The sequence below is a fragment of the Myotis davidii genome, unplaced genomic scaffold, assembly GCF_000327345.1.
Source record: "Myotis davidii unplaced genomic scaffold, ASM32734v1 scaffold1011, whole genome shotgun sequence".
In the NCBI taxonomy this organism is placed as follows: Eukaryota; Metazoa; Chordata; class Mammalia; order Chiroptera; family Vespertilionidae; genus Myotis; species Myotis davidii.
The window spans coordinates 370,939-389,205 of record NW_006282880.1 but is presented as its reverse complement, the minus strand read 5'-3'; the positions used below and the strand labels follow the sequence as shown (position 1 = coordinate 389,205).

Genomic DNA, 18,267 nt, shown 5'->3' with positions numbered 1-18,267 from the left:
CTGCGGGCCACATGCAAATACAAATATTGTATTTGTTCCCGTTTTGTTTTTTTACTTCAAAATAAGATATGTGCAGTGTGCATAGGAATTTGTTCATAGTTTTTTTTTAAACTATAGTCTGGCCCCCCAACGGTCTGAGGGACAGTGAACTGGCCCCCTGTTTAAAAAGTTTGAGGAACCCCTGCTCTAAACTAATCGCTTCCAGGAAAGACTTCCCATGGTCACTTTCATGTCTGAAACATTTCTGGCAAAGTGGGTGGGAGCAGGTTAGGGGTGGATTAACCAAGTCCTGCTGCCAGAGCTCACGGGACACCGGTGGCTGCTCAGTGGGAGTTCTGCACCCCTAGCCAGGCCATCTGCCCCAAGCTGCTCCCTCTGCTGGTAACTGCCCTGCTTGCCTTCACCGCATGAACGCTATGTCCCTTCTTTGGGACTATAGGCTCCACGTAGCCCCCTCATACTAATGTCCCCCAAAATTGTAAGTCTTACAGAAACGGAGCGCTTTAACACTTGGCCTCCAGACGCTCCCCAGTTAACTTTCAGGGACTCTCATGTGTGTGTGTGTGTGTGTGTGTGTGTGTGTGTGTGTAATTATAAAAGATACACATTGTCTAACAGGCACAGGTGTTGGAAATGGCTTCTAATGAAGCACCTAAATTTTTTCTAATTGGCTTCAAAGTACTGCCCTGACATTTCAGCGACCTGGGACAGGAAAGGGACCCCGCCCTGCATCCAGGTGCAGACTGAGAGCTGCCCCACGCGGCTGTGCCCCTGCTCCTCCCCCCACCCACCGCCCCGCGCCCCACTGCTTTCTGCTCATACACCTAGCGGAGTAAGTGAAGATGAAACAGCCGGGCGCCTTTGAGTGGGTCTGTAATAAAGGATGTTTTGTTTTTTGCTTTCAGGCTGAGCCCGCGTCCTCTAACAAGTGGCAGCTGGATAAATGGCTAAACAAAGTTAATCCCCACAAGCCGCCTGTTCTGATCCAGAATGAAAGCCACGGCCTGGAGAGCAGTCAGTACTATGCCCCCGGGAAGGACCCCGCGCAGGACTGCGGGAAACTCGCCGACGGGTGCCAGGCCGGCCTGAGGGAGAAGGACGTCAAGAGCGCCTGCAAGGAAGAGCAGAGGCCAAGGACAGCCAACAAGGCCCCGGGGACGAAGGGGGTGAAGCAGAAGTCCCTGCAGGTCTGCGGGCAAGAAGCCCCCCAGGCGCACGGAGAGGACCTCTGCCGGCGAGAGCACTAACTGCCAGCGGCCGGAGGAGCCCGCGGATGCGCTGGGGGCAAGCGCCGCAATCCCTCCCATCCCTCCGGAGCCCACCAAAGCCAGGCCCTGTGCCAACAGCAGGACGAGCCACCGCAAGGAGCTGCGCGCCTCGGTCACCTGCGAGAAGCGCCGCACGCGGGGCCTAAGCAGGATCGTCCCCAAGTCCAAGGAGTTCATCGAGACAGAGTCCTCATCTTCGTCCTCCTCCTCGGACTCCGACCTGGAGTCGGAGCAGGAGGAGTACCCTCTGGCCAAAGCGCCGGCCGTGGCCGCCGCCTCTGCAAGTGACCAGAGGCTCAAGGAGGCCGCTGGCAGCATCAGCAGCAGCGGCGGACCCCGCGCACCCGTGGGCTCCATCAACGCCAGGACCACCAGCGACATCGCCAAGGAGCTGGAGGAGCAGTTCTACACGCTGGTCCCCTTCGGCCGCAACGAACTTCTCTCCCCCCTGAAGGACAGTGACGAGGTCAGGTCTCTCTGGGTCAAAATTGACCTGACCCTCCTGTCCAGGATCCCAGAACACTTGCCCCAGGAGGCCGCGGCCCTCAGCACGCCTGCAGCCAAGGACGCTGAGAGCGCACCTCCAAGCCACCCATCCGACACACCCGTAGAAAAGGCTTTGCCCAAATCCAAGAGGAAACGCAAGGTAGGCATGGGGCTGCGGGACTGGGAGAGGAGGGCTGCCCCTTAACTTGTGGGTGAGGTGACAGCACAGGCAGCTGCTGGTCTGGAATGGGAGGCAGCAGCAGTTCTGTGTGTCTTCACTCAGCAGACATTCACATGGCACTTGACCCATGCCTGATGCTGTCGTAAATGGTTGACATAGTCACTCAGTTAAACCCTTACAGCCACCCAGTGCAGGAGTGCCATTATAATTCCCGTTTCACAGGTCTGGTAACTAAGCCCTGTCCACTGCCTGTTGAAGTAGGCATACAGGAAGTCTTGATCAAGTGTGTGCAAGGCCAGCTGGGCCTGTAGAAAGGTAACCACTGGTTGGTGAACCCCATTCTTTGCTGGGAGGGGTGCAGTGACATCAACCGTAGGGTCACTCGCTGACTGAGGAGCCAGCAAAATGTAAGGCTGTGACTGGGTGAAGCCTGAAGACAAGTGTGCCAAGCCAGGCGGTGGGAGGACGGTCCTGTGGGAGGAGCACCAGCCTCATCGTGTTGATCAGGAGCCTGGTGGTGGAGAGGGGCTGGGACAGGGCCCTGAGGAGGAGGGATTTGAGTACAGTCATGATCCCTTTAATAACTGGAATTTGCTCTGAGAAGTGCATGGTTGGTGATTTTGTGTTTGATCAAACCTCACTGAGTGCAGTTACACAAACCTAGATGGTCTAAGCTCCTACTCACCTAGGCTGTATGGGACAGGCTGTATGGGACAGACTGTATGGGACCGGCTGTATGGGACAGGCTGTATGGTACAGGCTGTATGGGACAGGCTGTATGGGACAGGCTGTATGGGATAGGCTATTGCTCTTGGGCTACCAGCCTGCAGAGCATGTTACTGTAGAAAACAACATGACATTAAATCAAGCACAAGAGAAAAGAGGCAGGTAAACAGGAGACATATGAGGCTATTGCTAACATAAGACGACATACTATTGTACAGAAAAAAATTTTAAGAAGTAACAAGAATACACAAATAATGGTAAAAAGTATAGCAAATACACAGATCAGTAATATAGCTGTGTGTTATCATTATCAAGGATTACGGACTGTGCATAGTTGTATGTGCTGTACTGTCATACAACGGGCAGTGCAGCTGCTTGGTTTGCACCGCCTCACCGCCAACACGTGAGTGATGCATGGCGCTGTGATGTTAGGACAGTATAATTGATATAACTTGCATTAGTTTCTAGTATACAGTGTGATGATTCTATATTTGTGTATATTGCAAAATGGTCACCACAATAAGTCCAATTAACATCCATCATCATACATAATTACAAATTTCATTTCTCCTGATGAGAACTTTCAAGTTCTACTTTCCTGTCTACTTTCAAATATGCAATAGTCTCCATGCTGTATATTACATCCCGGGACTTTTTTATTATGTAAATGGAAATTTGTACCTTTTGATCCCCTTCATGTATTCTTCCACTCTCCCCCCAAAACCCCCAGACCCCTCAACAACCACCAGTCTGTTCTCTAGGTACATAAGCTTGAGGATTTATTTAGGGGTTTTTTGTTGTTTTATGGAGTTCACATATAAGTGAGATTATATAGTATTTATGTTTTTTTGTCTGACTTATTTCACTTATCATAACACCCTCAACGTTCATCCATTTTGGCAAGATTTTATTTTTTATGGCTGAATAATATTCCATTGTTTGTATCGTATGTATATGTGTGTGAATATATATTATATAGATAGTAGAGGGCTGGTGCACAAAATTCGTGTGGGGGGGGGGAGTGTCCCTCAGCCCAGCCTGCAAAGATGCAAGCGTTCCATGCCCGGCCTGGCCAGAGGCCCTCTGCAGCCGGGCGCAGAATGCTTGCCTCATCACCAGGGGCAAGTGTTTCCTCTCCCCACCCCAGCCACTCTGTGCCCGCTGCCCATGGCTGGGGTGGAACGCTGCAGCAACGAAGCAAGCATTCCTCCAGGCTGCTCACACTGCCCGCTCTCAACAGCCACACCTCCCTTCCCCCGCCCAGGACTGAGGGACTCCGGCAGGCCTGAGAGGACTGGGCACCGCCATCATGTGGCTATGAGCACCACCATCTTTGTGACAGAGTGACAGTTAATTTGCATATTACCATTTATTAGCTAGGATAATTTTCTTTATCCATTTATTCATTGATGAATATGTAGGTTGTTCCTATATCTTGGCTGTTGTAAATAATGCTCAGTGAGCATGTATAAGGAATATAGTTATCTTTTTAAATTAGTGTTTTCTTTTTCTTCAGATTAATACCCAGAAATGGAATAGCTGGATTACATGGTAGTTCTCTTTTTAATTTTTTGAGGACCCTCCATACTGTTTTTCATAGTAGCTACACCAATTTCCATTCCCACCAGCAGTGTAGGAGGGTTCCCTTTTCTCCATGTGCTCGCCAATGCTTGTTGTTTCTTGTCTTTTTGATCACAGCCATTCCAACAGGTGTGAGGTGATAGCTCACTGTGTTCTGACTTGCATTTCCCTGGTCATTAGTGACGTTGAGCACCTTGTCATGTACCTATTGGCCATCTGTATGTCTTCTCTGGAGAAATGTCTATTCAGGTCTCTGCCCATTTTTGAAACAGATTGTTTGTTTTGGGTTTTTTGCTTTTGAGTTGGGACTTCTTTATATATTTGGGTTATTGGCTCCTTATCAGATATATGGTTTGCAAGTATTTTCTCCCATTCAGTAGGTTACCTTTTCATTTTGTTGATGGTTTTCTTGTCTTTGCAGAAGCTTTGTAGTTTGATGTAGTCCCACTTGTTTATTTTTGCTTTTGTTGTCAAAAAAAAAATCATCTTCAAGACAAGGAACTTTTCTTGCTTTTTTAACAAGGAGCCCCACATTTTCATTTTGTGCTGAACCAGCAAATTACGTAGTCCTCACTGCCTCCTGGGTGACCTTAATCTGGTGGCCTTGCCTTCTCTTTATTTCACTTTCTTCATTTGTAAAATGGTGACACCTTTGCAAGGGCACTGTCAAGTTCAAACAATATAATTCAGTAATATGGGTTAACCCACTTTTTCCCTCACCCTCTTTCTTCCTGTTTTCCTCTAGATATCCTGCGCTCCTCACTACTTTTGGATTGATCTATCAGGCCTCAGGTGATCAATTGACTGACCCATCAATTAACCACCTGGGGATTGATAGATACATGGATAGAATAATGAAAAGAGAGGGAGCTTGGGCAAGAGAGACACAAAGATATATAACAATCGTTCTCAACCTTGGCTGCACATTAGAATTGCCTGGGAATCTTTTTAAAATCCTGATTTCTGGGCCTCATCCTCCAGAAATTCTGTTTCTTTGTTATGGGGTGAGGCCACAACATTAGTGACAAAGAAACAGAATTTCCAGAGGATGAGGCCCAGAAATCAGGATTTTAAAAAGATTCCCAGGTGATTCTAATGTGCAGCCAAGGTTGAGAACCACTGATATATAAGAAATATACAGAGAAAGAAATTGATAAACATAGATTGGAAATACAGATACATGTATAGGCATATATAGATACAGAGAAGGAGATGTGCAAAAAGACATATATAAATATGTATAGGTACATACAAATTCCATAATGTTCTGTATTTAAATAATTTTATTATTTATGACCCTTTTAAATTTTAACTTATGAAACTTCATTTATGCCAAGCCTGACACCAAGCTCATAAAATCTAATGACTGGTTATTAAACACAGACACAAAGAAGTGAAAGATCATTTGTTAATGCTCTTTACTCAGCGTCTGGGTGTTAAGACCCTAATACTGGGTGCAGGAAATGGGACCCTGTAGACCAGGCTGCCAAAGGTGCAGAGTCTAGCTCTGCTGGAGCCCAGAGCCAAGGACTGGGGATCCTCCTCTGTTTCAGTGGAGCCCTTGGGGTCCTTATGAGAGAGGCTGTGGCAATCCCAGCGAGAGAGAAAATGTCTTCTGGACAGCACTGCCGAGGGCCCTGCACTGGCCATCCCTGTGTTCCCGCTGCCGCACCCGAGCTGGAGCGCATTTGCATGGCACCCTAATACACATCTAATGTTACACACAACCAAGGAAACATACTTGAATCCAAGGACTATTTCACAAAAAGGTGCTTCAAAGGTTCTCCGATATCCTGGGAGAGCCATTGTGAACTGGGAGTAAGGCACCAAGAGGTAACACCTTTGCTTGAAATTCTTAAAAGCTGTGAATTTCAGAAGAAAGGGTCGAGCTTGTCACTGCCCTCCTGGCACTGAGAACGGGTTGCTGTGCCCTGTTTGGATGCTGAGAAATTCCAGGAGAGGCTGCATACAGGGCAGGCAGGTCTCTGGAGGCTAAGTCAGGTCTGTTGAGGGCAGAGCCGTTTTCGTCATTCACAGTGTTTTGTCCTGCATTTTTATTGGGATGCTGGGCTTTCCCTCTCACTGAACTGCTAATAGTAAAACTGATGCGTTTCATCCTTATTTGATGAGGTGCTGACTGGGAACCCAGGCCAGGGCCAGGGCCAGGGCCAGGGCGCTTGTACCACATTGCTGCTCAGATGCCTTCCAGTGAGGCGAGTGAGCTGGTCTCCAAGGCCTTGCTCTGAGCAAGATGGTGATGGGAGCTCATTACGATCCTTTAAAAGCTGCAGCTGATTGGTTTCTGCTTATTTGCACACAGTGTGACAACGAAGATGACTACCGGGAGGTCAAGAAGGTCCAGGGAGAGAAAGAGAGCTCTTCCCGGCAGGCCGCCTCTGCCAGTAACACTGTGTCTGCGAATCCTTGCAACATGAACGTCAGCAGGTGTGTGTTTCCTCAGGGGTGGAGGTGAGCTGGTGGGGTCTTTAGGGCTGAAGTCATGTGCCACCTGGGAAAGTCCAGTTTTTCAATGACTGCTCTGGTCTGGGTGTCCGGGCCTGCTCTCCTCGGGTTAGCCTAAGGCTCCTCATTACACTGAGATGTGCACCTCAGGTCACCGCTCGGGGTGTGTAAGTGCTTCTCTAACAAAAGACCAGTTACTACTTCCACAGTTCTGCATGCTTCCCTCTAAAAGCTTAATAACTGGATCCTTAAATCATGATTTTAATAGCTAAGCTTAGGACACTATGCTTATTACACGAATGGAGAAATATAAATTTTGAGCTGAATCTCCATACGACGCACCTAATGCTCTTAGATGTAGACTAAAATCATGGTGTTGGACAGAATCTATCTCCAAGGTTACACGGCCGCCTAGTGATGCCTCCACCGGCGTTCCAGATGGACCCACGTTGCACTGAGTCCCCTCTGTGACAAATGTCTTTCTCGCAAGGCAAGCTCCCAGGTATTCATCACGAGCAAGTAGCTTGTCATCAGTCATAGACGCTCTTGCCATTTCGAAATAGCACAGCTCGGAACCCACTTTTCCTCTGCGAAGACTCTCCTCACTCTCCCTGGCTGCGAACATAGCATTTGTAAGGGGAGATGAATGCTGCAGCACAACACATAAAACTGTAAGCAGAAAGGTTAGGAGGAGATGGAGAGCGGCACTAACATGCCAAGAACGAGACGCGTGAGCAGGCCGCTGCCGTATTAGAGCCACCTTGGGAGGGGCCAGGGCTTGTGAAGGTCTGAGCAGTGGGGAGAGTTGCACACAAGCTGGCGTTGTCCACAAATTCTGTGCCGAGTGGACAGTATCCCAAAATAACTGGGAAAAAGTTAATGGGGACAATGTGGTTCCAAATCGTCTTTCAAATGTGCATATAGTTATACTAGAGGCACAGTGCATGACATTCGTGCACAGAGGGGTGTCCCTCAGTTCAACCTGCACCCTCTCCAATCTGGGACCCCCTCGGGGGATGTCCGACTGCTAGTTTAGGCCCAATCCCTGTGCAGACATCCCTCTAGCAATCCAGGACCTCTGGCTCCTAACCACTCACCTGCCTGCCTGTCTTGCCCCCAACTGCCCTCCCCTACCAACCTGATCTCACCCCCAACTGCCTCTGCCTCGGTCCCCACCCCCATGGCTTTGTCCGGAAGGAATTCGGACGTCACCGCGACCTCCTGGTTCATGGTTGACTGACACTCAACCACTAAGCCACCCTGACCAGGATAAGTAACCTTTCTAGCACATGTGTAACTACCATGATTGTAGTGATGATTATAAACAGTATTCATTATGCTCAATTTCAGTGAGAGGTTATTGAGAGTGAGGGTGTCATTTCCATCCTACATGGAGCCCAGGACTCATAAGCTCTTGCAGTAGAGCCTTTGCCTGGTAGAGCCTGCCCCTGCCGGGGCTGACCGGCAGACCCTGAATGACGGATGAATGATTACTCTGACACACATTTCTGTGAAAGAGAAGCTAAGGGGCTAGTTGGCATAAGGCATCAAAAAAGCCTCGATTGCCTGCCTCCTTGGGTTTTTATTGTAGCAACAGCTTGAACTAAAATTAACCTCTAGATACAATCAGCAGGGTAAGCATCCTTAAAGAAAGTATATGCTTCTACAAGGTCATGTCTAAAGACCAAACATAGAGATTCTAGCAAAACACCCTGAGGACCGGACTTGTTTGGAAAAGTCACGGTAGGGGCTGCTGCCTTCAGCAGGGTCCCCCCAGAGGCCCCCAACCTTTTGGAGAATCCTCCTTACAAACTTTCCAACCAAGTCCTATGCTTCTCCACATGCCCTGTCTGGTGGTTTCATGTTAAGTGATGACACAGTGTATAGCAATGTGCCTTGAGTACTTTCTAGGAAAGGCGGTCTGGGTACCCCCAGGTTGGTGCTGACTGCTCAGTTATACCCGTGTGATAAGACAACCCCATATGTAAAGTGGTCACCCATCCCAAAAAGGAGATCCAAAGAAAGTTTCTTCGGTCAACTTGACTATATAAACTTAAAATGATAAAGAAGAAATAATCATATGTCCATGATAGTACAATGTAATAATCCAATTTTCCATGAACATTTAAAATCACATATATGTGCAATGATAGAGTTAGATATGGGACTTTTTTCACTCACATGTCAAGAAACAGTTCTATTCAGACTGTTCACATCCATCTTCACCGTCAGCACCTCCATCATCACTAGCCCAGTGACTGTGATTGGCCCACGGCAATTTTTCAGACGTGCCTTCCCACTGCTAAGCTGTTAGTCGTCCAGTGCTTTTTGAACCAGAAATCGATCACCACAGATTCTATCCCTAAAGATGTCTATTTGCATAGTCTCGAGAGTCTTGGCTTTGTCATCTGAGGCCTGTGTTTGCTATTTCTACATGGTCACCACCAACTAAGGAAATTTCTTTTGAAGTGACTTTAATGACTTGTTTGCAGGGATAGCCAACACATACAATCGTAACTGTGGGAATAATGACTACATTTTGTTAAATGAATTTACCTTTTCTTTTTTTAACTGACTCTATCAGGGGACTTCTACAAGTATCCCAAATTAGCAGTGGTTGGGTTTCTTTCAAGCTCATGTGTCTTTTCCCAATTTTTTTCAAATTAAGTAATGGAGAGAGTCCTAACAATAACTAAAGGATAATGACTAACTTCTCTGATGGTTAATTATGTGTGTCTGTGTGTGTATGGGGGAGCGGGGGAGTGGGGAGGGAGTTCCAGACTGTAGTTTTGAAGGTAAAATCAGGAGCTAGAATTCAAAAATGTCACTTCTGATGAGTTTTTTGTTCTGTGTTCATTCTGATCAATGCCTGGTTAGCTGGGAAACCTAACAATTGAAAGTTGCTTCTTGCTTTGCAAGTCATTCTGTAATTCTGTTATTCTCCATAAAATAATTAGTATAAGCTCAGCTGTTAGCAAAAGTCCTTTTAGAAGTAGGAACATGTATGTCATTTGATTGACTCCTCATTGCTTGCTGCTGACACTTAGTAGGAAAACAGGAAGAAGTTGGTTGTGCATTTTGAGATCCATGGGTGAAAAACTTAGAAAATGAAAGCCTTACTATTCTTAGTTATTTAACTCCAGAGTTACTCTTCATCCTGTAGGACAAGTAAAGAAACAATGAGTGAAATTTGCTTATTGTTTGTTATGGTCCTAATGCCATAAAATTGTTTCCGGGTATAATAATTCCCCATAAACGTCTTGCTGCCAGCAGGCTTTAAATAGGAGGCTTGGGTCATATATAAGACATTTACTTCTCCCTGTGCTGGCTTGTGACATTCCATTACTGTGATTTTCTTTTGCAGCTTGGCAATACCCATCAATAAAAATGAAAAGCTGCTCCGGTCGCCCCTCTCGCCCCTCTCCGACGCCTCTAAACACAAATACTCCAGCGAGGACTTGACGTCTTCCAGCAGGTCCAGCGGCAGTGGCTTGTTCCCTTCCACCGCCTCCAACAAAAAGCTCAAGATGGAGAGCCAGCTGCCGGCTCATGCCGCAGACCTCACGGTACGTTGCTGCTCTTCCTGTCCCCATTGAATGTGAAATGGAGCTGAGCACACCCCGACACGCCACCTGTCTTAGCCCAGCACGGTCTGGACACACACTTGAGGTTCCAGAAAGGATCTCTAAGGCTATTCTGGGAAGATTTGGCGCAGGGACAACTGCAGGAGGAGAAACTGAGGAGCCCTCTGCTCAGCAAGCCTGTGGGGTTTCGTTCCCCATTCCGAAAAGAACAGCCCAGAGTAATACTATCACGAGACAAAGGAAATCGGGAGTTTGGGACCAACCCACCCTTTCATTTGAAAAGATTCCTTGTCCCAGGACAGAGCTAAGCCTGGAATGGAAACCCCAGGCCAAAATGTTGGGGTTTCCCCTCCAACCTGGGTGATCAGTGTAGCAGCCACAGTGTGGGACCCCCACCACCCCTCTTTAGGCGACCTCCTGGGGTGATTCCAGTGCCCTACACTCCCCTGGGGAGGGCAGGGGATTGGGGTGCACCATCCATCTAGCTTCATAATTAGTGGACACGTGGGCCTTGGGTCACTTGCTTCATCTCTCTGAGCCTGTTTCATTTGCAAAACAGCATCATAAGATTTAAATGAGATGATGTTATCTAAAGAACCCAACACCTGTGGACACCTGTACAACTAACACTACAAGCTTGTTCCTCTGTACTGCCCTGCAGCTGGGCGTTGGATTACGCATCTGCTGGGCTATATTATTTCATTCCACATCTCCCACTGCATTCTCTCCGTCACTGTGCCTGTCAAAACCAGTGGGGCTTTGTGAGGCTGGGGGAGGTGAGATATGAGAATATGACTCTGACAAAGAGATGGGGAGGCAGTACTCAATGCTTTATCCCATAATGAGATCAAAGGGTTAGTAGAAGGTCTTACAAGAGCCTAAATCTCATTGTATCAGGAAATTAACCCTCTAAAGCGCCCTCATTTGGGAACAATTATATTTAATTCTAAACTATAAGAATCTGAGAAAACCATATTAGGAAAACCTGAAATAAAAACTACCAATTCAAATTTAAAAACAAACAAAACTTCTCTTTGCCTCTAGGTCCTTATATCACAAGCGGAATATTGTATGGTGTGCAGAAATTTGAAAAAAAAAATAGAGACTTTATTTAGTCGTTCTTTCCCTGAGTAAATGGTTATTGACCAAGTGCTTACTGAGTGCTGGGCACTGTGCCCAGCAGCAGAGGGGCAGGGACAGTCTAGCAGATTCAATCTGAGCCTGCGTGAAACCTCCCGTCCAGCTGGGGAGAGCGACCTAGACAAGGGCCACGCACCCGCGGTTCCCACCGCGCCTACAAGCAGGAAATGCACGGGGGCTCTACAGCGAGGAGGCTGATCCCCACATAAAATCAGTCCACACTGAAAGGAGCATTGGCATGCACTCTATCTTTTTTCTTTTTCATTCTACTATTTTTAAATATTTTTTTTATTGATTTCAGAGAGGAAGGGAGAGAGAAACATCAATAAAAGAATCGTTGATTGGCTGCCTCCTGCACGCCCTGTACTGGAAATCGAGCCCACAACCCAGGCCTGTGCCCTGACCAGGAATCAAACCGGGATGTCCTGGTTCATAAGTCGATGCTCAACCACTGGGCCACACTGGCCGGGCTACCTTCTATTTTAATTACTTCAGAGGAATTGATTTGAATTTCATAACCAAAGGCAATTGCCTTCTGATCCAAGTGTATGCACACAATGGGTGCTCTATAAATATTTGTGTCCCCAAGAGTTATAATTTTTTTTAATTTTACCACAAATCAATAGTGTTCCTTTTAAAAACATATTAAATAATTTCTAGTAATTCCCTATGGCTTTTTCTAATCTTACAGACAGCGAATAAGAAGCAGTCTGTTTGTAATCTGAACACCTCTTTTGCGAGGGATTGTGGGTTACAGCTCAGTGGTCAGTGGCACCTGGGGCTTGTTAGAGATGCCCGCTCTCAGGCTCCGCCCCTGACCACAGACCTGGAGGCTCCGGAGGGGGCGCCGCTGTCTGTGTGCTGCTGTGCACAGAATGAGCTCATGCAGAGTCAACTTGGAGAACCACAGGTCTCACCAATGGAGGAGAGCAGGGCGAGTGCTAGCCCTGGGCCTCGGTCACAGCACTGGGGGTCGGGCTGTCACTTGACCTCACTGAACCGCAGGGCCCAGGTCTGTGAGAGGCCACGCCACGCCTTCTCCGATGATACTGTTGTGAGATGACACTGCACAGCATACAGGGCGGGCAAAGTGGGTTTACAGTTGTGGGTGTGCGAAACACGGGGTTTATTCTTGTATTATCACATCATTACCTGCATGGCTTTTTTTCATATGAACAACTGTAGACCTACTTTTGCCCCACCCTGTATCTGAAAGCCCCTTTTGAGAAGTGGGATGCACATGTTTCTTTTTCTTTATTTAAACAAAGAGTCCGGGACACAAGATACTCTGTGCGATGGGTTGCTCTCTCTGCCACGTGGCCAGTTTCTCAGAACCGGCGTGTTGTTTGTTGTTTAGAAAGCAGCTCACCACAGCTCGGAAAGCGTTCTCCACAAGCCACGGCCACAGACGGAGCCGTGGTCCCCGGGCTCCAGCAGCCACCGGGACTGCAAGAGGCAGAAACTCGTCTTCGACGACATGTAAGTGTGGACTCCATGGCTACGGTGAGGGCCAGCGGGAAAGGGCAGTCCCACAGGGGAGGGGATGTGCATCTGGGATGCAGTGGCCATTCCTGCCACGACCTGTCAGGTAAGCGTCCTCTCAAAGGGACGTGCAGCTGAACTTGAGTGGCCCCCGGGGCCTGGGGGGACTTTGGAACAGCCAGAACCACCGCGCAGGGGGCTGCAGCCAGGATGTCCGAAAGGAAGGCGAACGGCATCAGCGAGCCTTTTGTACTCTCGACTGTTGGCGGTTGTATGCTACTGGAGAGAAGCGTTTTTGTTTTGATAAAACAGACAAAGAATAATAGTGATTCACTCCCGGAAGCTCTCTCCACTGAAATGCTGTATTCTTGCCCGAGTCGGTTTGGCTCAGTGGATAAAGCGTCCGCCCGTGGACTGAAGGGTCCTGGGTTTGAATCTGGTCAAGGGCATGTACCTCGGTTGCAGGCCCAACCCCTGGCCCTGGTCGGGGGGCATGCGGGAGGCAACCAGTCGATATGTCTCTCTCACATCTATGTTTCTCGCTCTGTGTCTCTCCCCCCTTCCCTTCCACTCTCTCTAAAAGCCAATGAAAAAAATATCCTCAGGTGAGGATTAAAAACAAAATGAAATCTATGTTCTTTATACCAGTATAAAGTCCTTATACAGGAAAAATATCCTGTCATCGTCACTCCATCCTGCACTAAAACCCAAGTACTACTTCCTTTCCCAGCAGCAATTTAAAAGGAGGAGAAATGAGAGAAGGAGATGAATAAAGATAACATCCTGAATGCTCTTGAGATGCCGAAAGTGACAAATAAGAAGTTATGAAAATTACTGAGGCGCTTAGGGAAGAAAATATGTGTCAAGGACAAGCCTGGAAAGCAGAAGAGATGGTTTCAAGAGTTTGGCTTGACGCCTGTTTGCAACCTCAGCTGTGCACCAGGCACCGGTCCATCTCTGTGTGAGGCACCACATTAAAAGGGGCTGCAGCCGCCTGTGATAATGAGAGATCCGCCCTCAGGCCAGATTGCCTACAATCCGGCCCAGGGACAGACACTAAACCACTAACCCCACCGGAGTCAGAAAATTAAAGGGTGCGAAATGTCCCCAAGTCCCAGAGTCCTTATCATAGAAGTGATAGTCCTCACACCTGTCCTCCAAGGACCCCAGAATTTGGGGATAGAAAGCCAAGTACGCATTCTTTGTTAGTTTCATTTACTGAACATGTTCCAAGATCATTGGATGTATGAAAGGCTACGTTGGTCCAGGACACCCTGCCAGAGTGACTTCATTGGTTAAGCACCGTCCTGTGCATGGAAAGGTTGTTGCAGGTTCAATTCTCAGTCAGGGCACATACCTGGGTTGTGGGTTTGATCCCTGGATGGCACATAGGAAAGATAACCAATTGATGTTTCTCACATCAGTGTTTCTCTCTCCCTCTCCCTGCCTCTCTCTCCCTCCCTTCTCTCTCCCTCTCTCTCCCTCTCTCTCTCTCTCTCTCTCTCTCTCTCTCTCTCTCTCTCTCTCTCTCTCTCTCTCTCCTTCCGTCTCAGATGAGAGTTTTAAAGACAACAACAGGGTGGCCCAGGAGGACATGTCTTTTTCTCCTCTTCTCTCAGCTGCTATAGCTGCACTCGGCTCCAAGCATGCTCTCCTCCTGGCCCTCACAACCTCCCCATCTTCTCCACAGCCCTAAGCAGCAAGGGAGGTCATCTTTGTTAAACAAAAAAATTTCACAGCCCAAAGATTTTCTTTTTTAAAACATTTTATTGAATTTATTGGCGTGACATTGGTTAGTGAAATCTTTGAGGTTTCAAGTGTACATTTCTGTAATAGATCATCTGTATAGTGCATTGTGTGTTCACCACCCAAAGTCGAGTCACCATATATTTGACTTTCTTTACCCGGTTCTACCTCCCCCCAATGCCCTTCCCCTCTGGTAACCACCATACTGTTGTCTGTATCTGTGAGTTTTTGTTTGTTTGTTGCTTTCAGTTTTATATCCCAGACATGAGTGAAATCATATGGTTATTGACTTCTTTCTGTCTGATTTTGCTTAGCATGATATCCTCAAGATTCATCCATGTTGTTGCAAATGACAGTATTTTATCTTCTTAGGGCTGAGTTGTGTTCCACTGTATATATGTATCACATCTTCTTTATACAATCATCTATCAAAGGCTACTTTGGTTGTTTTCATGTTTTGGCCACCATGAATAATGCTGCAATGAATATAGGAGTAAATATATATTTATGAATGAATGTTTTCAAATCTTCCAGGTAGATACCCAGAAGAGGGGTTGCTGAGTCATATGGTAACTCTATTCTTAATCCTTTAGGGAACTTCCACATTGTTTGTCATAGTGGATGTACCATCTACATTCCCACCAGCAGTGAATGAGGGTTCCTTTTCCTCCACAACCTCTCCAACACCTGTTATTATTTGTCTTGTTGACAATAACCATTCTAACAGGTGTGAGGTGGTATCTCATTGTGGTTTTGACTTATGTTTCCCTAATAGCTATGAAGTTGAGCATGTTTTCATACACCTGTGGCCCCCTGTATGTCCTTGGGAGAAGTGTCTGTTCAGGTCCTCTGCCCATTTTTTAATTGGATTGTTTATTTTTGTTGTTGTTGAATTATTTGAGTTCTTTATATATTTTGGATGTTAACCGCTTACCAGAGGTGTTGTTTGCCTTTTTGTCTTGATTATGGTTCCTCTTGCTTTTTAATTTAATGTAGTCCCTTTCATTTATTTTTGCCTTTAATTCTCTTGCATTTGGATCAAATTCATAAAATTTTCACTAAGACCAAGGTCCGTAAGTTTAGTACTTATGTTTTCTTCTATGTAACTTATTGTTTCAGGTCTTATATTTTGGTCTTTGACCCATCTTGAGTTCATTTTTGCAGATAGTGACAAATGGCAACCTAGTTTTATTCTTTTGCACGTAGCTTTCCAATTTTCCCAGCATCATTTATTAAAGAGGCTTTCTTCTCTCTATTAGAAATTTTTGACTCTTTTATCAGAAATTATTTGCCTATATTTATGGGGGTTTATTCCTGGGTCCTCAACTCTGCTCCGTTAGTCTGTGTGTGTGTTTTTCTGCCAATACCGTGCTGTTTTGATTATTGCTGCTTTGTTTTATAATTTGAAGTCAGGGGGTGTGACATATCCAGCTTTGTTCCTTGTTCTCCAGATTGCTTTGGCTATTCGGGGTCTTTTGTGGTTTCATACAAATCTAATGACTTCTTGTTCTATTTCTTTAAAAAATGACATTGGGATTTTTATGTGGATTGCATTAAAAAGGCACAGAGTAGTGGATTGAATCAAAAACAAAACCCAACCATGTGCCACCTTACAGAGACACATCTCAGCTGCAAGGACAAATAAGACTCAAAGTGAAAGGGTGGGAAATGATTCTCCAAGCAGACGACACCAGAGAAAAGTGGTGTAGCCATACTTTCATCTGACAAAATAGGTCACAAAATAAAGAAAGTAACAAGACCCAAAGATAGACGTTTTATGATAGAGGGGACAATCTACCAAAGCTTTTCTGAAAGAAAGGGGTTATTGAGCCAAATGCTGCCAGAAAAAGAACCAGGTCCTGGGGAGTGCGGTCCGACCCACCAGGAGCAGGGTTGTGGGGGAGTAGGCCCGACCTTCTGCACCCATGTTTTGGGGAAGAAAGATGTAAGTTGTTTTGAAAGAATTTACATTGGTTACAGAGCGGGACCAGGACACGGTGAAGCCGAGACAGTTCTAGGCTAAGGCTGGGTGCACAGTACAGATGAACTATTTACTAATTTTGATCACGTACGGGCAGCAGTCCTGAAAGTTCGTGCACGTACAGAATGCGGTGGCATCTTTGTTCCCTATAGAAGTTGATGCAAAGCTCCAACAGCCATTCAGGAATGTGAGCAGACTACTGTTAGTTGGCCCACAGCTACTAACTGCTTATGTCACTCTTACCTCTCACTCTCCCCCGCTGTAATTTAATTTGAGACATCACAGTATTTTTCTCATATCATTAATCCCCTAGGTCAGTGGTCGGCAAACTGCGGCTCGCGAGCCACATGCGGCTCTTTGGCCCCTTGAGTGTGGCTCTTCCACAAAATACCGACTTCTGCGCATGGGCCACAAAGTCTCAACCGCAAAATACCAACTTCTGCACATGGGCCATGAAGTCTCAATCGCACTGTACATGCGCGCCTGCACATGGTATTTTGTGGAAGAGCCACACTCAAGGGGCCAAAGAGCTGCAAGTGGCTCGCGAGCCGCAGTTTGCCAACCACTGCCCTAGGTGGTGGACATGTAATGTGAATACAATCAGTTGGTCATATATAATTAGGGTTCCGTGGTATAAATTGTTCGGATGAGCTTTAACCATTTGTAAAAACGGAAGATTAGAATTGTGTTTAATTACCACATGGAAACTTGCATTTGGAATTCATAATCTAACAACAGGATCAAACATTGATATGCCCAAATCATCAAACATTTCCAGCAAGTAATGTTAAGGGCATGGTATTCACACACACACACACACACACGGGAAATGGAAATGTAAGGAATTTTCTAATGTATGGTCCAGAAAGCTAAGTCAGACACAGCAACAACAAAGTAATTGTACTTTGATCTGCAGTTTCTTGAACTACTTATACAAGAAAATGTTTCTCAGTTTATTGGGGCTGCAGCTAATATAATTTTGTCACCATGTATATCAACCACGAGGTGCTGCCATGGGTCTTCCTATTAGCAATATGTCTAATTTTCCTGGCTGACAGCCACAATAAAACTGTTCCTCCTTTTATGGAGATAGATATAATAGAATAAAAAAGCCCTCTTCCACATCCATCACAGGGAGAGGGAGATGTCGTGTTCCAGTCGCCCTGTGTCCCAATTGATTTGAAACCCATAGCAGTGAAATAAACATGCACCTCAACCCGCCACCCCACCACTGAACTAAGAACGTCCTGGGCAGATTTGTCAAGCTGGAAAAGTAGAAATAAGCGTTGTGTCTCCCTGGAAGCAATAAGAGATTGTCTCTGAAGGGATCCCTGGGCGAGAAAGTCACCTAAGATTGTGTAAAAGGTCTCCCAGGTCCCATTGGTGTGTGCTGAGGGCTTGCCAAGGGCCAAGTACAGTGGCAGGAAGCAGCTAGGATACATGATCATGTAATTACCTCTCAGTTATGAACTCAGGGGAGCGGAGGCACATGGTGGCCTCCCCAGAAAGGTTTCTGGGACCACAAACTTGAGCATCCTGCACCTTCTCCGCTCTCCTGCGCCAGGCAGCTCCCCCACCGGCAGCCTCCCCGATAGATGCGACCTGACTCCTGTGTCATCATTCCTGGCT

At 46.7% G+C, this 18,267-nt stretch overlaps 1 protein-coding gene across 1 annotated transcript in view; it reads left to right on the top strand.

Moving 5' to 3' along the window:
• The window catches only part of AFF3 (AF4/FMR2 family member 3), a 443,373-nt gene that overhangs the window by 394,267 nt on the left and 30,839 nt on the right, over positions 1 to 18,267 (top strand). The window contains 5 exon segments of the mRNA XM_015561811.1: positions 906 to 1,189; positions 1,191 to 1,914; positions 6,563 to 6,687; positions 10,070 to 10,271; positions 12,787 to 12,908. Of these exon segments, the coding sequence (XP_015417297.1) occupies positions 906 to 1,189; positions 1,191 to 1,914; positions 6,563 to 6,687; positions 10,070 to 10,271; positions 12,787 to 12,908 (1,457 nt within the window).